At 36.0% G+C, this 25,243-nt stretch overlaps 1 protein-coding gene and 1 long non-coding RNA gene across 5 annotated transcripts in view; one reads left to right on the top strand and one right to left on the bottom strand.

Annotated features, from left to right (window-relative positions):
* The window catches only part of LOC103101431 (uncharacterized), an 83,864-nt gene that overhangs the window by 25,663 nt on the left and 32,958 nt on the right, over nt 1-25,243 (bottom strand). Inside the window, exon 2 of one of the 2 annotated variants that reach the window (XR_469310.3) lies at nt 16,265-16,401. The exons of the other annotated variant lie outside the window; for it this stretch is intronic. This is a non-coding gene — a long non-coding RNA (uncharacterized LOC103101431). The remainder of the gene's footprint in view (nt 1-16,264; nt 16,402-25,243) is intronic. 2 annotated transcript variants of the gene reach the window in all.
* GAK (cyclin G associated kinase) overlaps nt 1-25,243 on the top strand; it is a 113,726-nt gene that overhangs the window by 66,583 nt on the left and 21,900 nt on the right. For all 3 annotated transcript variants that reach the window (XM_056802252.1, XM_056802253.1, XM_056802254.1), the window contains 9 exons: nt 3,661-3,855; nt 4,419-4,536; nt 6,403-6,482; nt 11,944-12,137; nt 13,632-13,784; nt 15,685-16,173; nt 18,728-18,901; nt 21,116-21,256; nt 21,612-21,731. In XM_056802252.1, coding sequence (XP_056658230.1) covers nt 3,661-3,855; nt 4,419-4,536; nt 6,403-6,482; nt 11,944-12,137; nt 13,632-13,784; nt 15,685-16,173; nt 18,728-18,901; nt 21,116-21,256; nt 21,612-21,731 — 1,664 coding nt within the window. The remainder of the gene's footprint in view (nt 1-3,660; nt 3,856-4,418; nt 4,537-6,402; nt 6,483-11,943; nt 12,138-13,631; nt 13,785-15,684; nt 16,174-18,727; nt 18,902-21,115; nt 21,257-21,611; nt 21,732-25,243) is intronic.

Genomic DNA, 25,243 nt, shown 5'->3' with positions numbered 1-25,243 from the left:
TTCCTGACTCCAGGCCCATCATTCTTATCCACTATGCCACTTAGCAGCCCTATTAAACTCTTATTTGTCCTTTAAACTACATTGGAAATGCCAGCTTCTATATGAAGTCTTTCTGGACCTCTGCTATTGATTGTTTTTTCATTTGAATTTTATATGGCACATTTTCTCTACCTTTTTTTTATTAGAAACCCTTACCTTCCATCTTGGAGTCAATACTGTGTATTGTCTCCAAGGCAGAAGAGTGGTAAGGGCTAGGCAATGGGGGTCAAGTGACTTGCCCAGGGTCACACAGCTAGGAAGTGGCTGAGGCCGGATTTGAACCTAGGACCTCCCGTCTCTAGGCCTGGTTCTCAATCCACTGAGCTACCCAGCTGACCCCCTTTCTCTACCTTTCTAATCCCAAGTAGGTTGTAAACTCTGTGAAACAGGGATGATCTCTCATCTAAAATTTGTATTTCATCTACTACATAGCAGAGGACTGTGACCTTGGAAGAATTATCAGATCTTATGTCTGTTTAGTCTTGTTCCTTAGATTGATCCAGACATGAAATGTATGTTGAGAATATGGATAAGAAAGTGTGCTAGAGGGAATTATATAGGCTGTTGTGAATTATTTATAGCTCTCTTCTGAGTTGGCTATATAAATAATTAGAAATGAGAATTATCAGAACTCTTTTTCCTAGTATAGTTCACATTCAACTCAGCAAATAAATGCTAAACATTTATGGTTTGCTGGGTATGCAGGAATGAAACAACCCATAGATCTGGCCCTCCAGGAACTTAGGGGAAATAGGGATGGGGAAAGGGGTTGGTTAAAAAAAAAATATACAAATTACTGAAATAATGCTGTGATTTGGAAAAGTCCAAATAATTTTTTGGGTGAGATTCAGAGAGGGGGAGACAGACTGAGAGATAGATAGACACATACATGTGTCATTTGCAACTTGAGGCATTAGGGAAAACTTTATGGTGGGAATGATATTTGAACAAATATTGAAGAGGTGTTAGAGTCTATCTTGTGAAATAGGTAGGACAAGTGTATTTCTGTTTTACACATGAGGAAATGGGACTCCAGATAAATTCTCAAAAGATGTTTGCCAGTGTTTAGAAAAAACAAAACTCCTTTTACTGCCTTCCTCCCACACCACCCCAATCCCCATCCTCAAAAACATATGGCTGTATCTGGGCAGGGAATATGGAAAGGGAGGCCAAGAAGGGGTAGGGTATCTTGAGAAATGGAGCTAAAGCATGATCTGGAGGTAGAATCTTGAACTAACAGCCTTGAATTTAGCATAGAACTAATTAAAGCTGGAAAGTTTAAAAATTTTTTACTTTTAAAAATCTGATTTTAAGAAATATTCATTAAGCATAATTTTAAGGATAATTATTAATATGTATCCATCCTGTCATTATGATTTCTAGTGAGTTTTGGAATATCTGACACTAATAGTTATGGTAGCAACTGGGTCAGAGTACAGATGCTATTCTAACTTCTACACTTTCTCCTACCCCAACCACACACATTTTTCATTTTGCCTTTATGCCTTTGTTTAGGTTAGGGGCTTTAAGAGATCATCTGTTGTAACCTTTCTCTTGAGTCAGACTGATAACTAAGTATAACTAAAGTATATTATGGATTTTGGAGAATATCTCCAGATATAAACATTCCACAGCAAGACCTCAGACTTCAAAGTCAAAAAGTTTTTCCTTGAATCCAGCTGGGTTTCCTGTTTCTATGATTACATGGCTATATTCTTCTGTTCATTTTTCTTGGAGCTGAAGAGAAAAATTAGCTTCTTCCCAGCAGCTTAAAAAAAAAATATTGATAATGAAATGAGCAATATGGAAATATGTATTATATCAAAGTACAAGTATAAATTTAAATCAGACTATTCTTGGGGGGAGGGAAGGTAGGGAGGGAGAAAAATCTGAATTTTAAAAAAGTCAAGAAATAGTTATCAAAAGTTGTTACTTGTAACTGAAGAAATTAAAAAATGGGGAAAAAATGTTATAATATCAAGGCTTTTCCAAGAGTCTGGGTTGAGGTGAAAAGAACCCAGATCAGATTGATGACAGAGAAAGTGATGAGAAAAAGTGGGTGGAGTGGGGTGGGATTTGAGAAATGTTATGGTGAAATCCACTGGCCTTAGCAACAGATTAGATATCATGGAAGAAGAGAGCCAACCTTAGAACTAGGAAGATATCAGTTTAAGGCCTACTTCTGACACATACTGGCTATTTACCCTGGACAAGTAAAGTCTCAGTACTCTAGGTGATTTTTAAACTATGAATTGGGAGAGAAGTTACATCAGTGAGGCAGGTTTTTAACAAGAGCTCCCCACACCAAACTCTTACTATCCCTATGTAATTTTATTGAGTTTGCCAGGGAGCAATGCCCAAGTTTTCATATGTGTTCTCTCCTATTTAGCTCTGGTCTTGCTCTTTGACCATCTGTAACATGAGAGAAAATACACACACACACACATACACACACACACACACACACACACATCATATTTTTCAAAAAATAGAGAATATAAAACTATATACCTATGTACAACCCTTCCAGGTTGTTGTTGACAATTTTGATTAAAATTACTATTTATGTAAGACTTTAAGGTTTGCTAAATGCTTTCCATATATTCTCATTTTATCATAACTATCCTGTAAAGGAGATTCTATTATTGTCTCCATTTTATAGGTGAAGAAACTGGCACTCAGAGGTTAAGTGATGGGTCCACAGTCACACAGCTAGTGTCTTGAGACAGGATTCAAACCCAAGTCTTCCTGGTTTCAAGTTAGTTGAAAGAATATCAACTGAGAAAGACTAGAAGGCCTGTCAAAGCAGAAACAATAAGGTCTTAACTACCCTTTCATTTCATTCACCCTACCATTTCAGGTGATTTGATTAGGTTTATGGACTTCATTTTTCATAGAATATTTTCAATTTATGGGAAGTCAAGGGAAGTCTCCTGAACTCTTACAGCACTCATTATCTGTCCTTGCACTTTTACATTTAGCAAATTCTGTTCTTTTGTTGTTAGAGAATTCTTCATATGTATTTGTTATTGCTCAACTAGACTGTGAAGTCCTACAAGGTAGGGACCATATTTATCCTTTTAACTACATTCCTCTACAATGCCAGTGCTGTGTTAGTAAATTCTTAGTGAATATTTGTTGATTGATGACTACATCTTGTCAGTAAGTTTGACTTCTGTTAGCTGTCACAAGTTAAGGCCCTCACAAGGAATAGAAAAGACTTCTAGATTGGCATGAGCCAGTAAAGAGTTCTCTCAATAGCCCTATCTTGCTCTTTCCCTAACCTGTCTGTTTGCCTGTCTTTCTTCCATTCATTTTCCATTTCCTAGGACAGTGACTTCCCATCTAGGACTGACAACCTCTCTGGTAGTGGAGTTGGTTTTGTTGACTTGCAGGCCCTGTCTTGGAATCAAGAATGATGATATTTTGGTTCTTGTTTCCCATTTGAAGTGATGACATTGGAACTTTATTATAGCTTTCTTGAAGTTACCATTGTAATGAACCTTTATGCATATAATTGGAGCTAAATAACTGTAATAGAGAGCAGTCATCTTGCTCTCTTATCTTTATATCCCTGGTCCACAAAGTTGGCTCTATGTTTGTTGCTCTTTGGCTTTATAGGTATATAGAGTACATGTGTGACATGATGGCAGAAGAGCCCATTATCCCCCATAGTAAACCAATCCTTATTAAAGCAGTCCTGATGACACCAGTGCCCCTGTTCAGCAAGCAGAGAAATGGCTGTAGACCCTTTTGTGAAGTTTATGTGGGAGATGAACGAGTGACCACAACATCTCAAGAGTATGATAAAATGAAGTAAGTTCAGAATAGTACATCTCTTGTCCTTCCTTTGTTAAGTTTTGTCAGTAATTCTATGGTGTCAATTTGTTATTCGAATTCCTCCTGTGTCTATACTCATTGAGTATCTGTAAGATGAGCAGACCCATTCTGAAGGAGGTTTAGGGTATCCAAATAAACAAAACCTCATGTGTTTTGATTACAGAGGGCATAGTTATGAAATAAAGCCAGAAATTAGCCATAGGGTAAGAAATTCAGTCTGCAAACAATTATTGTTTTTATAGCCATTCATTGATGTTAACTACTTAAGTTTTGTGGGAAGCAACTTTTTGTAGAAAAAGAAAATGTTTCTGGAAAAATTTTCTCTCCAAAAGATCCCAAAAGATCAATTAATAAAATTTGTGATTTTATGAATTTTCCATTTTTGAAAAATTTTAATATCTTTAGGAAATAATTTTTCTTGTCTTTGTGATTTTTGGGAGTTATACTCTAAGTTTGGCTTCAACATGGGGATCTTTAGCATGGCAGCTATTTTTATATAAAATAAGTTAATGTAAACAATTTATATTTCTGTTATTTAGGGATTTTAAAATTGAGGATGGCAAAGCAGTAATTCCATTGGGCATAACAGTCCAGGGTGATGTACTCATTGTCATTTATCATGCAAGATCAACATTGGGAGGAAGATTGCAAGCTAAGGTAATTGACTTAATAGAAGACCTTAACTTTTCTTACTACTTGTCATGTGCTGATCACTCACTTTCTCTATTATATATGTTAACAGTGGCTAGTTTTCCCAGGAATTTAATTGAGTTCTGAATGCCTGTGCTGTTAGACATTATTAAAGGATAAAAGGAAACAAACATCAACTGTGAAAACTTGGCTACTCTCAGCAATGCATGATCTGGGATAGTTCTGAAAGATTTGTAATGGAGAATGCTATCTATCTCTTGCGAAAGAACTGTTGGAATTGGATAGATATGTTTCAAAGCATACTATTTTTCACACCAGTTTATTATTTTGGGGTGTTGGTTTTATATGAGCATGCCCCTAGAACAATGACCAGTATGGAAATATGTTTTGCTTACCATTGCCCAGTGTGGGGAGGGAAGAAAGGGAGGGAAATGGTTTGGATCTTAAAATTTTGAAAAATGTATTTTGAAAATTATTACTATATATAATTGGGAAAATAAAAATTAAAACAAAAACAAAAAACTCCATATAACTGGAGAAACCAAAGATAATTAAATGAAGTAACTTGAGAACAATTAGAATTCAATTTAGATCAGCTTAAAAAGTATTTAGTGGCCACTGTGTGCCAGGCATTGTATACTGATACTGAGGAGACAAAGACAAAAATGAAACATTGTGCCCTTGTGGAACTTGCCACATGTGGTATTCAGCTTAGTTAAATACAAGGGAAGTTTAGAAAAAGAGACACTATTAAAATCTAGAGGGGAGGGTGTGGATCAGAAAAGGCTTTTACTTATGCATTGGCACCTGAAAAAAGCCTCAAGGGAAGGAACCTAAGAATCCTAATAGGTGGAAGTGAGAGGGGAATGTCCGCAAGGCCTGTACAAACATGTAGAGGGGATTTGGTAGTTGGCCATATTGGCTTAAATATTGAGTGTATAAAGGGGCTAGTAAAATTAAATAAATCTGTAATGGTATGTTGGTGGCTTGATTGTGGAGAATTGTAAAGGTCAGGTTGAAGAGTTTGTACTTTATCCTGGCTGTCGGAAACCATTGAATGTTTTGAACAGTAAAGAGATATGGTCATTTCTCTCTTAGAATATTAATTTGTCAGGCATTTATAAAATGATTTGGAGAAGGGAGTGATTTCTGGTAGGAAGACAAATTAAGAAGTTATTTATAATAATTCAGACCTAAGGCAGCTAGGTGATTCAGTGGCTAACGAGCCAGGCCTGGAGACGAGATGGGTTCAAATGTGGCCCTAGATACTTCCTAGTTGTGTGACTCTGGGCAAATTGCTTAATCCCAGTTGCCTCTCCTTAACTACTCTTCTGTCTTGGAACCCAAACTTAGTAGTGATTCTAAGACAAAAGGCAAGGGTTTAAAAAAAAAAGTCAAGGCAGGAGGTGATAGGGCTTAAATTAGGGTAATGGTTTTATATATGTCTATATATCAAGAGAGAAATATTTAAATTTTGCAAAGTGATTTATAATTTTTTCTTATTTTATCCTTATAACAGCCCTGAGAGGCAAGTGCTATTATTACTTCCATTTTAAAGATGCATTTCTCATGAGTCCATGTTGTGGGATTGTCTGACTTAGTACTACTTTGTTTCTTATAAGGCCCTTTGCTGTTTAAACATACAGGATCAAAGATTACAACTTCATTTTGTTGGAATTGTTTGACATTGTGATATTCAAAGTTAAATAAATGAAAGTATTTTAGCTTGCACATCATCCATTATTTGGAATATTTTCACTGTCATATCACAGTAGTGGTGTTCTTCTAGAAGTAAAATGGATGGACACTTGTTGAGCTAAAAACATGATGCTTTTATTAGGTTTATAAATAATCTTTTTTTGTCATCCCCAGATGGCTTCAATGAAGATGTTTCAGATTCAGTTCCACACGGGATTTGTGCCCCGAAATGCTACAACTGTGAAGTTTGCCAAGTAGGTTAATGTTGGACATTGTGGATTTGGGGAAGATCTTGTTCTGGATGGGGTTAGATAGACTATCTAGATATTGCAATGAAATGAAAAGGTCCAAGGACTTGTAATGTAAAATGCAATAACAGTAAGAGAATTAAAGGGAAAGCCAAGAATCACACATTGCTAAATTTGGTCAAGTATGTTTTGTAGTTGTGTGCTTAAGAAAGACTAGTATCATTGATAAAACCAGTCACTTGATGGAATCTATGTTGTGTAGTCCATGCACCACTGCTCATTACTGACAATTCTTGTGCCGATTCTCTCCTCATATTCTACCAGGCTACTCAGATACTTTGCTCCTTCTACTGGCCAGTGATGTAGTATAATTGGAATAGATTGTTTAATGCTTTTGATTAAATTTTTTATGCCAGAGTTTTATCAGTCTTCATATTTCCTTTTACCCTGAACCATTGCACCTTTTTTATTCTGAGCTTTTCCTAGCCCCATAGCTTTTAAAATTTCTTCCTTTCTTTTTAAAGTTATCCCTGTTGCCCTGGTAGCCAGTATTCTGTACTTTTTAAAAGCTTTGTCGTTTTGCCTTTTTAAATGAATAATGTACCCTGCACATATTACTTGTAATATCCAAATCCCATGTTGTTGCCATCTTTGGTGACCTATGAGTTGCGAAATTGATTTCCTACATGACCTCAGAATTGTAAAACCTTCTTTGCTTTTGAATGTGGAAGTAAAGGGAGAGAATTGCTCTGATTCTGTTGATAATAAAGTAAAGGCCAAGTCAGGTAGATATACAGGTTTAGGGAATATTAAAAAAAAAAAAGCTGATAATAGCTTATAGTCACATAGTATATTAAGGCTTGCAGAACAGTCTCCATGCATTCTTTTATTTGCAAATTGAGAAGCAGGAACAAACAAATAAGGGACAGGGAAAAAAAGAGAAGAATTTGGACAAAATGAGCTGCCACCCTAAATGCCAGACAAAACTGGAATTCAGTATGAGTCCTGAGTACATTGTGGGCAAGAGTCATTGATTATTGATTGATTGCTGAAGGGATTTTGAAATCTTAAGTACCGTTGAAATTACTATTATAGTCCAACAAAAATTTCATTCTTTTAATTCAGTGGCATATATTTAAATGTGGAAATTTTAGTTAGTGAATCCTGATCTATTTTTCATTTCATAAATTGAAGTTCTGGTGGGTTTTTTTTTAGTCAGTCAATAAGTGCCTGCTTTGTGCCAAGGCACTCTAAACACTGAATATACAAAGAAGCCAAAAAGGCAGTCCCTACTTTAAAGGAGTTCACAATCTAATGGGAGAGACAACATAAGAACACCTATATACAAATGAGCTATAACATTGAGATAATCAATTGGATTGGGGGGAGGCACTAGAAGTAAGAGGTATTAGGAAAGACTTCCTATAGATTTGGGAGTCATTCTGCAACAATGTAAATGGGCAGAACAAAAAAAATGAATACTCTTGATATAATGACCAAGATTGTTTCCTAAGTAGATAGAAGAGAGAGAACAAGCATCATAAACAAAAGTTTTTGAGTACCTACTCTAAACAAGGATTTGTGCTAGATATTTAGGATGCCAAGTTTTAAAAAATAAGCCTTCTACTTCAAGCTACCAGGATTTCTGGTGGCAAGAATATCAGACATGAAGTCCAAAAACATGGATTCAAATCTTTTCCCTTCTGCTTCCTAACTCTGTGATGTTGGGGCAAGTTACATACAGCTTCTCTGAGTCTTAATTTCATCATTAGTAAAGTGGAGATGATACCTATGGCCTCTGCTTCAGCAGTTAAGAGACTGAAATGAGATTCTGTGTAGAAAGCACTTTAGCCTTAAAGCACTATATATAATTACTGTTGAACTTCGGTTCTATTATTAATTGCTTGATAGCTTTCCTTTGGGTGCCTTAAATTCAGAAGATGCTTGGCTAACATTTACAATGATGCAATACTTTTTTTTTTTTAAACAAACCCTTACCTTCAGTCTCATTGATTCTAAGGCAGAATAGTGATAAGGGCCAGGCATAAGTGATTTTTCTCAGGGTCACACAGCTAGGAAATGTCTGAGGTCATATTTGAATCCAAAACCTCCCATTTCTAGTCCTGGCACTCTATCCACTGAGCCACCTAGGTGCCTCGATGTCATATACTCTTTACTACTGTTGTGGCATTTATATAGAAAATATTCTTACCATATTAAATTAAGATCCAGTCATTGCCATTCTACTGTAACTAGTATGTCTCTTAGCCGTCTAAGGCTCCTGCTCTTTTTCTGTGTCATTGCAATGGAGCAAGGATTTCTATGACAAATCATTGGGTCAGTCTTGGGGATTTGCATGTAGATATTGTACCGGCTCCCTTTTCTAGAATGTAGCCCCCCTCAAGAGGCAATGTAAGTTGGCCTGGGTGTTTTTTTTAAGTCCAACACATTGAACTTGCCGTGTTTTAAAACAATATTCTCAGGGACACTAAGAAGAGCTACTGCTGTGAATACAGCTTTTCCGCTTCCTTGATAAAGCTTACATTAGAGTTTCGAGTGGTGCTTGTATAGTTCTGATCTCTACTGGATGATTGTCATGTGAAGGGAAGAGTTTGAATGAGGTGATTTTTAAGGGCTCTTTAGTTTTGCCATCCTAAATCAGATTTCCTGCTTTGATACCTATTCCAATCAGTGGTAGAGTATATGGAAGAGTGAGTATTTCTGGATTGCTATATGTTACTGTCCTATTGGGTACTGTTGGTACTCACTGATGAGTGCACTCTGCTCATAAGACTTTCATTGTTCCCTCATCATCTCTTGGGGTAAGGACAGGCTCCTGTCCACTGTCGCAGCTCAGAGGCTGAGGGCTGGTCCTGGAAGGAATCTTTATGGGGGATGTAGGAGGAGGAGAGGGAAGGGAAAGACTGTCTCTATCCCTGGGACAATAATGATTTCTTGCTATGTTTCTTCTGGAACTGTCCCCTGAATTTGTGTGAGATTTTCTTCATGTTGCAGTTGAGTGTGCTGCCTGAGAACTTTGCTCATCAGGACCCTATCATCCAGAGGTTATTTAGTTTTAATTTCATTTGAGTTTCCCTACTTTTCAAATTTTATACATATATAATTTTATTTTATTTTTTGCTTCCTTTCCATATTCTTTTGTTCTTCTGTCTCTTTCTCTTGCTTTTGCCTCCTCTTCCTAATTTATAAATGAACTTTAAGCATTTCATAATATGTTTTTTGAACTTCATACAAAAAACATGTTAATTCTTCACTTCTGAATTACCCATTTTGTAGTGGTCTATAAGAAGAAATCAATGACCTTGATTTCTTCATGATTTCTTCAAGTATAAAATGAAGAGTGAAGATTAGAGACTCCTTCATAGCCCTTTTAGCTTCAAAAGTATGCATGCATTCTCACTTTGGACTTGTTGATCTATCACTTATTCTGCCTAAATTTATGGACATCATTACAATCTATGACTCCTTAACATCATTGTCAGTCCAACTAATCTTAAATTTTTATGGTTTTCAACACACTTTCACATAAATTATATTACTTGGAAGTATTTAGAAAGAAAGATCTTTGAAATGAGCATACTTAAATATCTCCATTGTTCCACTGAAGGTGTAAGTTAGGCAGCAGACCAAAGGAAGGCAGATCTTCCAAAACTGGTAATGTGCTGTAGTGGTGAGGTTATACTCTTCACTCCATTGTAAAGTTAAGAGTTGAACTGGGAGGCAGGTAAAGAGGAGAAGGAGCCAGGTGGACAGTTTTCTAGCTTCTCTTGCATCAAATGTTCATTTCTGATCTTCATTGTTTTACTTGAGAGCCTCTGAATTCCCACAGAAACATTCCAAAGTTCAGTGGTTTGGGAATTATTTCCTTTTGCATTAGACTTACTTAGATTTCTGGAAATCAACTCAGATAATTGACAGTTGATTGTCTGTAAAACTAAAAATAAAGGAAATTTCAGAGTTGAACATTTGATGAATATTTCCCAGAAGACTGACTAAATATTTAGGCTTGCAAATAAATTAAGATTCTTCTTCCTAAGCACTAGTTTTAGAGCCAGGAGGTCTACATTTAAATTCTGGCTTTGCCATGCTTGTCATTGTGGATCATTTTCCTCTTCTGGACCTCTCTTTCCACTTCTGCAACATGGGTATAAAAATAATTGTAGTACATATCTTATGGTGGTGTTGTGAGGATCAAATAAGAACATATATAAAGGGTTTTATAAACCTGGAGCACCATGTAAGTGTCAGCCATTATTATTCTAATGCTTTTTACCCCACAGTAGTAGGGCTTCTGCAACAGAAGCAAATGTGTGCCTGTACGTCCCTGCTATTTAGATATTGTCATTGAGCCCTCTTTTGTTGAGAGTATCTTTGAATTTCCTTGGAGACTACTTTAGGGAAGTCTGAATCAGAGAGAAAAAACAGCTGAAGGATAAAGACCTTCACTGCTAAATAGAGAACATAACTGAAACAATTCAACAGAAATTTAAACAGAACAATAAACTTATCAAGAGATCTAGAGAGATGAAGCAGCTGTACCCTTTTCTGAGGAAGAGACTGGACCATGATATCCTGGCAACTTCCTATAGATGACCTTTATCATTCTTATTGTTAATTGGAAACAAAAAGAGCCCCTTGAAGTGCCGATAAGGCGATTAGGTGACCAGTACTTTAGACCCATGTATACTTTGATGCTTCTGCTGCTGACGATAACAGTGGCGATTATGATCATCATCATCATCATCAGTCATTGCTACCATTGTTTTTATTAATATATTTTGTTTTCACATAACCATTTAATTTCTGATTATATGCACTGTCTCTGTCTCCTTCTTGCCCTGCTGTGTGTGTGCCGTGTGTCCCCCCTTTTGAGAGGGAGAAAGAGTTTAGCAAAACTAACATTGCAATATTACACCAGTTATGGCTGACAGTATTTGCAACATTTTATGTCCATAGTCTCCCACCTCTGTACTGACAGAAGGTACGTTTTCTCACACTTCTATGGTATAACTTCAGGCCCTTTATTTTGTATATAGAGTTGTATGCCTTTTTGAAAGCAGTTTGAAAGTACAAGTAGAATTGAAAGATTTATCTAAATCAAGAGTTCTTTTTGTTGGTGTCATGGACCCTTCTGGTAGCCTGGCAATTCAGTCTACAGACTTCTCTGAATCACATTTTTAGATGCACAAAACAAAACATGTAGGAAGGAAACCAATTAGGTTGTATTATTATTATTTTTTTAAGTGCTTGCTTCTGCAGCACATATGCCGGGATAAGAATCCTTGATCTAAATGGAGAGAAGTCAAGACAAGTGTTTCTCTGTTGTTTGGAACACAAATTCTTGATTTAGATTACTTATTGAGTGTTAAGTATTAGATTAAGATGGTCAGTAAATTTCTTGAAGTTAAAATTCTGATTGTGTTGCTTGTTATCTTAATGTCTTCAGGTATGATCTGGATGCATGTGACATTCAAGAGAAATACCCTGATTTATTTCAAGTGAATCTTGAAGTAGAAGTGGAACCCAGAGACAGGCCAAGTCTTGAGACTCCACCATGGGATAACTTAAATATGAAGGGACTGAATCCAAAAATTCTGTTCTCCAGCCGAGAGGAGCAACAAGATATTTTGTCTAAATTTGGTAAAACTAATTATTTGAACTGGTGAAAATACCTACTTAATTTTCTTATACACACAGGAATTTTATTTTTGAATACGTATCTCCTTGACAAAAATAGCCATTTTTATTAACTTTCTAGCATTGTCATTTGAGTTTTTATTTTATTCTATTAATAGAAAACTTTCAGAATATGATTTGTGCTTTATTAATTTACTGTACTATTCCAGTCATTGGCACATTTTGTACAGATATTAAGGAATATTGACCATTTCAGAGTCTCAAACTTCTGACAGACCTATAGCAAAGGACCTTGAGATTGCCATATCAATTTTGGGATAAGTCAGGCTTAGGCCCATTCTAGAAGTCAGTCTGTTTCTAAGTAATCCAGCAACTTTTTGAACATATCCTAGAGCAGACTTTTACCAGATTTTGGATCTAGAAGAGAAAACGTATTCTCTTTGATATGTGACTATTTTTTTTCCTCCTCTCCTTCCCCCTACAGTAGCTAGGATGGGGCTTAGAGTTGTCACTGTCTTGATGCCTGATTTTTATTTATTTATTTATTTTTTTTTTAGAGAAAGGGTTTTAACTAGGGCTGGTGGGGATGAATAGCTTTTCATATTAAGTTTGTTCTATTGTCCTTCCTTTGTTTTCAGATAGATGTATAGTGTATTTAAAAATTTCATGTAGAAACCAATTTGAGAAAAATTTTGTTAGTTAATTTTGGAACACTACTACATAAAAAATAATACTTTTATATGTGTTCTGTTATAGCTCTAGTGCAACATCATTTTCTAGATACGTAAACAGTTATTCGAATCGGTCACCCTGTTAGGAGTTGAGCTGGGAGGGAAGAGAAGAGTAGAAGGATTAGGTGAATAGCTTTTCAGCTTCTTCAGGGTCAAGGTATCACCATTGTTTTACTTGAGAGCTTCTGAATTCCCACAAAAACATTCAAGCACTAATTTTGGGGGTTATTTCCATTTTGCATTAGTCTCTCTCAGATTCCTGCAAAGTAGGAGTGACCATGTTCACTCTATCTAATTAAAGTTAAAATCTTGGTAATATTATCATCTTTCTTTAGAGCCTAAAAAAGAGAAAAATTCTTTATGTTATGTTATGGTATGGTATGGTATTCATGAAAAGCTTTTACACTGATTCATGTTTTAAGTGCAAAAAGGAAATTTGATTGTGAAGTAGTCCTGTAGTGATTTTGTTTTTATAAAGTAGTTTTTAAAAAGTACCACTCAATTTAGCTGTTCTAATAAATTGAGTTATTTATTTATTAGATTTACCTAAAACATCTGGTTTCTGTTGTGAGAACCTAGTTGAATTGATTCTTTATAAGTTTTTATAATTCTGTCATTCATTTGGATTTCCTAAATGCCTATCATAGATGCATACTGCCATATCAGGCATACTGCTAAATATATATATAATATGGTAAATAGATAGTCCCTGTCCTTGGAGAATATGCAACCTAATTTGTTGCCTTTGTTTGACATTTCACACTAGGTAAACCTGAGCTTCCTAGACAGCCTGGATCTACAGCCCAGTATGAGGCAGAAGCCTCCCAGCAGTCCCCTGAAAGTGTACCCACAGAGTCAGACTCACCACAGAGTAATAGCACTGAGACAAACAACTTTTTTCATACATTGGACTGGCAAGGTATGGGATGTGGACAGGGGCCTCTGTGTTTTGTGCTTTTGTGTTTGTGCTAGATTGATCTGACTTCATAAAATTTTGAGAATTGACATACCAGGTCAAGCCGGCAACCTTTCTAGCCCAGGCTGGATATGACACTGGTACTAGGGGCTCTGAAGAGCATAATATCTTCCCCCTTTTTTTGTTCTTTCATGACATTATCTCAGAAAGGTAAGTGTAACCCCAATGTTACCTTTTTTAATTAAAAAACAGTTTTTTTTACTCAAGCTTATATATTTTTTCTCCCCCCTTACCATTTGTAATAAATAAGCATCATAATACAAAAACATTTCCATATTGACCATGTCCAAAAATACATATCTCATTCTGTATTTTAGTCTGCTCCAGCTCTTCTTTAGGTGAGTAACATTCATCAGTTCCCACATCATTGATCATTATATTGATATGAATTTTTACGTCTTTTATTGCTCATTTTTATAGTACAGTTCACTTCATTCAGCATCAGTCCACACAAACCTTTCCAAGTTTCTCTGAAACCATGCGTCTTCATTTCATACAGCGTAATATTATTCCATCTTATTTACATACCATTGCTTATCATCCATTCCGCAGTTGATGAACACTCTTAATTTCCAATTCTTTGGCATGACAACAAGAACTGCTACACATTTTTGTCTACTTGGGGGCTTTTCCTCTTTTTCTTTGATTTCTTTGCAGTCCAGGCCTAGTAGATATATTAGTGGATCAAAGGGTGTGACATTCAATGACTCCTGAGGTGCTAGTTCCAAATGGCTTCCGGAATGGCTAGTCTGAGTCATTGTTGGAGCAATAGTGCTTTAGTTTGCCTTTTTATGTGTAGCTTCTTCAAAATTTGCAATTTTATTTTCATATCAACTTTGCCAATCTGAACATGGAACCTCAGAATAACTTTAATTTGCATTTTCCTAATTCTTAATGATTTGTATCATTTTTATGGCTATAGAGAATTGAATTTTTTTCCCTTGAGAAACTGGCTGTGTTCATATCCTTTATTCATTAAAGAATGACTCATATTCTTGTAAATTAGAATCAATTCCTTATGTATCTTGGAAATAAGATTTTTATGAGAGAAAACTTGCTGTATAGAATTTTTCCCAGGTTTTTTTCTTTCTAATCTTAGCTGCATTTGGATTTGTATAAAAGTTTTAAATTTTATATGGTCAAAATTTTCTATTTTTTTAATTCACTCTTTCCCTTGTTTGGTCATTTTTTCTTTTCATAGGTCAAAGATAATTTCTTCTTTGTTCTTCTAACTTATTTATGATGTGACTATATATCAAGGTCATGTATCTACTTCCTATATGAAAATTAAGCTCATTTATTCATTATCCTGGAGATCCACACTATAGTCATTCTTCTATACCTTGTCGTATTCTGTTCTCACATGGAATGGCTCCCTCTCTCCCTTCTTCTAGCTCTCCAGATACATCATCTTTTGACATCTTTCTTTAATTTCTTCATGAAGCCTTCCTGTCATTTTGAGGTTCCTATAGTCCTCATTAATCTTTCTCTTCTGACCATCTCTAATTTATATCAGCACAACTCACTGTACATGCCAGCATTATTCATTATATTTCAGTGCTGTCTTTCATCATGTAGTTGCTGTATTATGTATATAGTAAGTTTTGTCCTTCTATCTAGAGTGTTAGCTTCCTAAGGGCAAAGATCTGTAACTTCTGCCAAGCATATAGTATATGCCCAATAGATATGTTTATTGGTTGACTTTTTTTTTGGTAAATGAAAGAATGTTATAATCATGAAAATCTTATAAAGAATATTTCCCTGAGTATTTGAAATTTAATCAATCTATGAATCTGTGTTTTCTCTCACCCCTCTTGTCTCCCCCCCTTCCCCAATTTTGTAGAAGGAAAAGTAGCAGAACCTGGAGTAGAAAATAACTTTCTTAAAGAAAACCATGTTGTTCTGAATGAAGACAGGGAAGGAAGTGAATTGTCTGATGAAGAATCTTCTACTTTCCCTGGGGAGAACAAAGTAATTACTATTGAAGAAGAAAAGTCAAGTGCCCCTGAAAAAGCAGAAGATGAAAATTTACTTTTTGATACAGATTATGAACCCTCAGCCCAGCTGCAAGAGCCCCAGCAAGAAGACAGTGTTGATTTGCTAGGCCTGGACTCTGAAGCTGAACCAGAGCAAAGCCATGCCTCCAAAGAAATTCAAAGTTCCTCTAGCAATGCTGATTTGTTAAGCAATCTGTTTGTTGCTGGTGCAACCATTTCAGAAGAGCCTACAGGGGACTTGCTTGGGGCAGGGACAGATTTCTTTTTCGGTAGTCCTCCTCCCCCTTCAGATAATGCACAGAGTACTTCACAAAATGTAGTACTCTCTTCAGCTGGTATGTACTTTTTCAATAATGTTCTAATTATTAATTTCCTGTTAGGGTGAATAATAAATAAAAAGAGAAGTGAATTTTTAGTTTTTCTTACGCTACTTCCTCCTTTGGTCCATGCATCTAAGACTTGAGAAAAGGAAGGAAACATTAGGGTTTATAGATAGCTGGATTTTATCCTTGAAGGTCCATTGGCTCACTGTAGGTGTGATGGAGAACTCTTCAATTTCTGTCCTGAAAAGAATTGGAAAACAGTGATTTTGGTGTTGTAAATGGCAGGCTTAATCAGGAAGTCTACTGGAATGTCTGTTTTGAAGAGATTAGGAGATTAGAGGAGAGGCCGAAACATTTCTTGGAGGTAGAAACTTCTATGAAATCTTTGTGGATTTGAATGACATGATGAGACCTTCTGAACTTCAAGGGATCTCATGGATCATATAGTTATAGAATTAGTGCATTAGATCTGAAGAGTCCTCAGCAATGATCTGGACTAGCATGCTCATTGTTTTGGATGAAATATGTGAAGTGACTTGCCCCAGATCACATAATGACAGCCAGCATCTTGGTTCCTACTCATGTTAAATAAAACTTTTCCCACTCCACCTTCTGTATTTCTCCAGAGAGCGCTGAGAAAGAGTTCTTTTTATAAAGTTAAGAAAAAGATGAATAGAGAGGCTGGATTGCCAGGCAGATTTCAAGATAGTGACCTCTGTTGAACTGATGAATGTGGTGAGACTTATCCTGCCATGCCTCCATTGCATCATCTTTTATGGTATCAGCCATATTGCTGGTGATGCTTGAAATGCTCTTTCTGGAAATCTACTTTCTGATCACATCCTATTGCAATTTCTGACCGAGAACTATCCTTGGCTTTGTTCAACCTTTAATACAGCAAAGTTCATTGAGAAATGACTTTTCATTGCATAGGAGACTTGTTCTCAAGGAACAAATCCTTCAGTAGATTTGGATTCAAAACATTAATTGGAAAGGATAAATTTTGGCTAAGATCTCAGGTGTGCTAGCTAAAATGTTTTTGGTGGCTTTTCAATACCATGATCCCTCCTCTACCAATATCATTCTTCCTCTGTTACTATCTCACCTTTTCCTTCAAATACTAAGGAATCAACAAGAATGGGGAAAATTCAGACCTAGAGATGGGAGGTCCTAGGTTCAAATCTGGCTTCAGACACTTCCCAGCTTTGTGATCCTGGGCAAGTCACTTAACTCCCATTGCCTAGCCCTTACCACTCTTCTGCCTTGGAACCAGTACACAGTATTGGGGAAAATTCAGAATTCGATATTTGTAGCTCCCACAGCAGAATTTAGTTCACCCCTCTCCTTATTTTCTCTAGAGGTTTACAAAAGTTACATTATCACCAGTAAACATTCCCATGTAATTAACACATATAATACTATAATGATAATTCCTTATATTTGAGCCATCATTTTGCCTATTGAATTAATGTCCTCAATTTTGTACATTTTTGAAATAATTTTCTACATGTATATTTGGAATTTTCTATTTGTTCTACATGTATATGAGAATTTTCCCCTGAATGTACAAAAATATACCTTTTAAAACCATTATTTTTACCCTTTTGTAGAAATTTATCAGCTCTCTTTTTTGTAGAAAAATAAATTCAAATTGGAAAGTGGAAGATGTCAAATAGCTTTCATAGTTTCAGTTTTGGAAGTGACAGGATTCACCTTATTTTACACAGTACTAGAATTTCATGAAAAGAGATTTCTGATAATTTAGACATTTACATTTATGGAGGGCAGCTTTATGAGATTTTTCATATCTCAGATTTTCTAATATTTAATTTTACCCACTGTTATTACTTAGACCTGACTGAAAAAAATTGAAGGAACTTTGAATAACTTGTGAACAAAAATGGCTGTTGTAAAGCTAGCTCTTCTTTAAATTGTGCCAAGCAATGAGATCCTGATGTCCTTAACAATTATGAAATAAACTAACTAAATGTTTACATATAATAACTTACCTTAAACTTGAAAGCTGTGTGACCCTGGGCAAGTCACTTGACCCCCATTGCCTAGCCCTTACCACTCTTCTGCCTTGGAGCCATTACACAGTATTGACTCCAAGACAGAAGGTAAGGGTTTAAAAAAAAAAAAACTTGAATGCTATAATTAAAACTTCCTACAAGTTATAATCTGTGCAGTATTTTTTGAATTTGGCCCAGTCTACAGGAGACCTCTAGGACAGAGGGAAGAGGAGGTAGCCAAGAATAAATGTGAATGGAGTGATTTCCATGGGAAAGGAGCCACGTGCTTGGATTGATTAGTCATCAATAAAGATTTTTTTGTTCAATGGGATAATTGCTTTTTCTGGGTTCTTCTCATCAGTTGAAATAATTTCTGTTTTGCCTTTTTTTTAACTGTAGGAGGAGGGACAGTGCTATTGTATTTACAGTGATAAAAACATTTGCTTAAAAACATTTCTTGTAGGACTTTATCTTTAAGTGGGTTAAAGAAAAAAAATTCTGTTAGTAAATTCTAACAGCTCGTGTTGTTTTGGCTTCCATTTTCTTTTCTTTAGCTGATCCATTTGATCCATTCACGATGGCATCTGGTTCCGAAACTCAGAGTCATTCCAATCCTGATCTGTTTGAAGATTTTCTTAATCCCAGTTCTGCACCAGCCTCATCCAATATGTTTCCTTCTACACACAGTGCACCTCCTCCTTCTTCCAGCTCTGACTTTTTACATTTAGGTGAGTGAGTCTTACCTATTATTTTGTAAATTTTGATATATTGAGAGACTGGGGGGACCAATCAAAATGTTTATAGCTGATGTGTAGATTAAATTTCTTAACATGCATTATTTAATATAATTGTTGTAGTTATAGAAAGGACAATCATCTCTTATGAAAATGTTTACTGAAGGATGACCATAATTCATAAAACTTTAATATGTACCAGCCTTTACTAATTTTTTAATATTCTCTAAGGATGATAAAATGGTATCCTTGTGTGGGGCTATTTATTTATTTAATTAAATAGCTGAAAATAATGTATTCAATATGAATGGAATTGCTGCTTTGTATCTTGGAATATCCCATGCCATTTTTTGGTTTCCATCTTGGAAAATTATACCATATTTTCATCCAGTCAATAGATTTCTAGCCATTTGTGGTGTCTTCCCCTCCCACCCCCCCATATCAGTATTCATCTTTGCCCCAACTAGTACACATGGGGCTGTGGGTAGAAGTCTATGAATGTTTGGGTCTGGGACCCTAAGATCCTTATATAGGTGGGAAAGATCTAAATTAAGAGAATAACATTAGCAGTTTTCTCCTTTTTATATTCCTACAAACCAAGTCTGAGAGGCATCTTTCTATTGAGGCAAAGATACATTCAGAATGCCTGAGATAAAACAATAGACTGCTAAACCTTTTCTTATTACCTGGTCTAATTTAGTGAGTATGTTTCTGCTATTATCTAAACACTCTTTAAGTTCTCTGGTTTTCTGATCACATCATTTTGAAATGTTCTTTTTAGATAACCCTATCTAGCATCTAGCATAGTGCTCTGGGCATAAAAGATTGGCTTAAAGACCATCTGAGCTGGATTTGAAATAATTGCAGTGGTGGCATCTGATAAAAACACAGGGAAGTCTAAACAGATTTTCTAATTGTTCAGCACAGTTTATGGTAATTTCTCATTGCAAAAAGATTATTAGAGAATTTAGGACAGAAAGGAAGCAAAGAACCCTTAAATGTTTATTTTATTGGCTCATTGATGTTAAAGGTTCCTTTTAACTCTTAGTCACACTGCATTTTACCCTGATGCATGTGGCATTTTATCCCCTAATCCTTCCTTTTAGCCCTCCAAGAGAGCATACTGTGCAATCTTTGAAAGGAGCCTTAGTAGACATATAGTTTAATCTTTCTTTACTCTAAGCATGAATCTTTTCTACAACATCCCTGACAGTTGATCAGTCCAGTCTACCATATATTGGCTTCTGTATTTGAGGAAAGGGTGGCTATTAGGGTAGGTGGCCTTTGGTTGAAATGTAAGTGTGACTATTGACCTACAATTAGCAGTACTGAGGTATGTCATAGTTTAATGGAAGGAGTCTCAGACTTGCATTCAGGATGCCTAGATGAGGCCCGCTTTTATACTTTCACTGCATACTTTATCTTGGACACATCATTTCACTTTTGCCTCAGTATACTTATCTATAGAAAGGAGACAATGATAATACTTTTCTCTCAGGCTGTTGTAAGAAAAATACTTTGTAAACTATAAAGCCTAAAGAAATAGGAAGGTTTTGGTGGTGGTAGTGTTCTACTCATATAATTTACTTTTTACTTAATGAGATAATGAATTAAAATGGAATTTTGCTGTCAGTAGGTGAAGATTCCAAAAAGCACTGCCAAGCAAGTTTTCTCAGCAAGAATAGAGATAGATTTTTCTAAATAATGAATTCTGACAAAGAAATCAACTTAGTTATTTAAGTACAAGATGCTTGGTTGACAGAAGCTATTGTGACAGCATGACTTAAGACATAGATACAGTTGTGTGGAACTGAAGAACTATCTGTCACACCAGACTAAAAATAGGATCAATAAGAGGACCTCTCAGACCAGAGACTTAGACCATTGAAAGGAAAAGACTTTAGAAGTGACAGTTATTCTCTATTCAAATATCAGAACATTGAGATAAACTAAATCCAACTTCTTTGGTGCTTGAATTGGGTACTAGAAGGAGAGCTTATTGGAATTAAGTGTTCTCAGAGAATAGTTTGCCCTCTCTTTAAGTATCCCTATAGAAATAATGTTTAGGAAAAACACTAATAGATAAAACCCAAATCAGATATAATAATTTTTCTCCTACATTGTATAACCATGCCCGGAGATATGTGCCCTGTATATCATGCTCATTTTAAATATTAACTTGCTGCATCATTGGAACTTTCTTCACAGGAAATTTGCCAACAGAGCAGCCTACCAAGATGACTACTTCTGCCAGCCACCCTGATCTCTTGGGAGGATGGGACTCCTGGGCTGATTCCTCCAGTATTGGCAATATAACATCAACACAGCCTGCCAAATCTGCATGCGAAGGTACAGGATATTAACAGGTGTTCTATTGTGGAAGATCATGAAGGCAGATCTTTTATTACAAAATTTATTTGCAGATAGCTGTGTAATTACATCCAGAGACAGGTTGACTTTTAATTTCTGCCTGAAAAGTCAACATGCAATGGTTTGTGTGTTGTCTCTTCCATTAGACTGTGAGCTTCTTTGAGAGCAGAGACCTGAATTTGGGTATTCCTTGACCTTTTTTTGTTATTTCCAGAGCTTAACATAGTCCCTGCCACATAGTAGGCACATAAACACTTGTTTTATTCCTAGTAGAAGCTTAATAAGCACATGTCAGCTTTTTTGTTGAATGCTAACTATTTCCTCCATCCTATAGGCTCAACTTTTTCTTCAGGAAGCCAGTCAAGTGTTACCCCTGGCTCATCTATCAGCCAAACTAAACCTCAGAACTTTGATCCCTTTGCTGACCTTGCTAACCTCAGTTCAGGTATTCAAGGTAATGAGTAAAATTTCATATCAATAATGTAGGAGTTTGTGTTTAAAATGTTAATGCTTATGGGAAGGATTTTTTAAAAATGTTACTGTAAAAGCTTACAAAATAAGGCTTAAATATGTATGAATTCAATTGTTTCTATTATTGTTAATTGTGTCATAAATCTTTCTAGTCTAAACGTTGATGGACAGATATATCCAGGCATTCTGAAAATCAAGATTCCTATGAAGTAGTTATCAGTGTTTCTTAGTGCCTTTGATACAGGCAGCATGTTATTGGGGTTGTTGATACACACCAGTTCTTTGGGTACAGTAAAAGCCCTTGCCTTCCAAGCTCTCTGTTCCTTTCAATATTGGCTGCTAAATACTATTTGATCCTGATTCTTCCTCTTTTGTACTTGAATTCTTCTTTCTGGCTACTTAGAGAATTTTATCTTTTACTTAGAAGCTCTGAATTTTGGTGATGGTGTTCCTGAGATATTTAATTTTGGTTGTTTTTTTTTTCTCCCAAGAGATAATAGATGGATTCTATTTCTACTTTGCTCTCTCGTTCTAAACTAGCTGGTCAGTTTTCTTTTATGATTATTTGAAATAGGATATCCAGGCTATTTTTCTAGTGATGTCTTTCATATGATTTAATGATTCCTAATTTTTTTTTCTTCTTTTTTATGTTGTAGTTGCTACAAGACATCTTACATTTTCTTTGATTTTTTTTTCAGTCTTTTGACTTTATTTTAATATATTTTATTGTCTCATAAGATCATCATATTTCCTATTTCCTGGTCTCTGGCTTCCTTCAAGTGTCAGCTAAAATCTTCTCCAGGAAGTCTTCCTTAACCCCTCTATATTCTACTTCCTTCCCTCTGTTAATTATTTCCTATTTACCTTATATCTAGCTTATTTGTACATAATTGTTTGCTTAATGTCGCCACATGTGAGCTTTTTGATGGCAGGAACTATCTTTTGCCTCTCTGTATCCCTCATAGCAGTTAGTACAGTGTCTGGCACATAGTTTATTGACCAAAATTTTCATTGATTATTTCATTCTACATTTCAGGGAGCTTGTTACTTAGGAATGATTTTTTACCTCTTATGACAAGCTGCTATTTTCCTTTCCAATTTTTTTCTTTCATAGCTTTCATTCCTTTTCTAATTTCTTTCTTCTCATGCTCCCATTTAATTCATAGAAATATTTTTGACTTTTTAAAAAAATTCTTCATCTCTTCTAGGAATTCCAGAGTACAACTTTTGCCCAACCTGTGTTTTTCTTTGTGGCTTTGGTTATAGATGTTTTGGAGTCATTCTCTTCTTCTGCATTGTTGTTTTAGCATTCCTATTACCCAAATAGCTCTTTATCGTGGGCTTTTTGTTTGTTTGTTTGTCACTCATTCTTTTGGCTTGCTGACTTTGAACTTTATATTAGGGTCAGGTGCTGCATATTTCTTGAGGATTGTCTGTAAGACTGGTCCTGCTCCTCTTTTATGGAATATTGATTGTTGTTTATTTACGTTTTCTGGGATAACTCAGGTTGGGGGCCTTCAGCATTTTAGTCCTTCAAAGTGGTGTGGTCTAAGACAAAGGCTGATTACTGCCCATCCTAGTCTGAGCTCTACAAGTTCCTTTCCTGGATTTGGGTCTGAGTAACAGTAGATACTATATTGGACTGAGAGCCTGTCAGCCAACTGGAAAAGTTCTGGTAGATCAGAGAAAACTGATCTGTACGTTCTCCTTGGGTCAACTATTCTTGACTTAGTTATTCCTCTGGAGTCTTCAAATATGGATGGGAAATAAGAACTGAGAAAGATTCTCCTGCTGTTGCACTCCTTGGATCAGAGCCAGTTAGTCACTGCTTACACTCTGAACTTGCTCCTTGATCAGTACCTATCCAAGGGCCTTTGACCATTATTCATTTCTGGAACACCATCTCGGGCACTGAGTCCCCTCTTCGGTCTGCCCTGGTTCTTTGATAAAGAACTGGGTAGTGAATTCTGCTGCTGCTGAACTTGAAACCCTTTGTTGCCCATGTGAGCAATCCAGAATACTCTAGAATTCTCCATGTGGCTGTTTTTGGCTAGACTCAATGTCCATATACTTTTTCTATATGTCTAATTTACCAAGGCTGGAAAAATGATTCAGCATGATTTTTTTTTCCCCCTGGGACTTCCCAATTGGGATTCAGTATGATACAGGAAGATCAAGGAGGGTGGACATTGAGAAAAGATTCTTGGATTCATAACTATAATTTTATCAATGACTTTTGAGAAAGTTTTGTTTGATATGATTTCTCTTTTATCTTAACTTCTTTACTTGTCATTTTTGACTTTTATTGAGGTTATTTAGGGATGAAAGAGAACAGATAGTCTAGAAGGGCAAATTCTTATGTGCTATGAGAAACCCAAAGATAGAGAAATGAGAACATGATGGCTATACCAGGGATGAAGGATTAAACTTGTCCTACTTAATTCCAGGAGGCAGAATTAGGACTAGTGGGTAGAGCTTGATATATTTAGAGTTGGCCATCTCCACAGATATAGTTTAGGTTCATTAAGAATAAATTTTGCCACATTAACTTCATTTTTTTTGACATGGTTGCTAGGCACCAGTTAAGAGATTTTAAGTGGACACTGAGTATGTCCATTTTATCTTGTCATTTAATATATTTCTCATGAGATCTTTGTGGAGAAGGGTAGTTTGACTGTAGCAGTTAAGGGGATTCAGGACTGATTGATTGCCTGGCCCCAAAGAGGATTAATGCATTAGTGTTAGCTTGAAGACACATTTCTTGTGGAATAAATACCCAAGGTTCTGGGTGGCTCTCTTTTGTTCAACATGATGATTAGTGACTTGGATAGAGGCACCTGGGAAAAGTAGTTAATATGTTGGATGGCATTTGGCATCCAAAAGATCTCAAGGAGCTTGAGTGTTTGAGCTGAGCCTTAGGAGTGGTTGTTTAAGAATTTTGGGAAGGATTGATTTTTTTTTTTACTTCAGGGGAATAGTACAGGAGAAGATATGGGGTAAGAGAGGAATAAGTATCATTGAATGTGAAAGGAAAACAGAAGGAAGTATGAGGGACCATAGAAGACAGGAACACATGTGGTGAATAAGGAAGGTAGTAGTAAGCTCTTGTTTCTTCTCTTCCACATTTTCTCTAACTACTTTTGCACGTTCTTCCTATTTGACAATCCTCAGCTCCTTGCTCTGATGACCAAGGTGTCTTAGTGGAAGTAAAGTTGTGGGAAATATGACCTTAAGGGTAGCAGTTGGGTTATCCTCAATTTCCCAGTCCTTTCAGCTCCTTGAGCCAAGTCTATCAGAGTTCAGGTTACCCAACCTTCTGGAGTTGTGTACAATGTGTAACATTCTTATGTAGTTCTTCCTCCCCCCCCCCGGAGTGGAGCTCCTTGCCATGCAGATAGCTGCCTGGTTGGTTATATGCAGGAATAAGGTGCTCTCATACTTTTAACTGTCAAAAAAACAAAATGTTCTATAAGGCTCACTAAATTAGCTCAACTA

This window comes from Monodelphis domestica, chromosome 6 (genome assembly GCF_027887165.1).
Source record: "Monodelphis domestica isolate mMonDom1 chromosome 6, mMonDom1.pri, whole genome shotgun sequence".
NCBI lineage: Eukaryota > Metazoa > Chordata > Mammalia > Didelphimorphia > Didelphidae > Monodelphis > Monodelphis domestica.
Note: the sequence above shows the minus strand (reverse complement) of the source record. Positions and strands in the feature narration are given on the sequence as shown.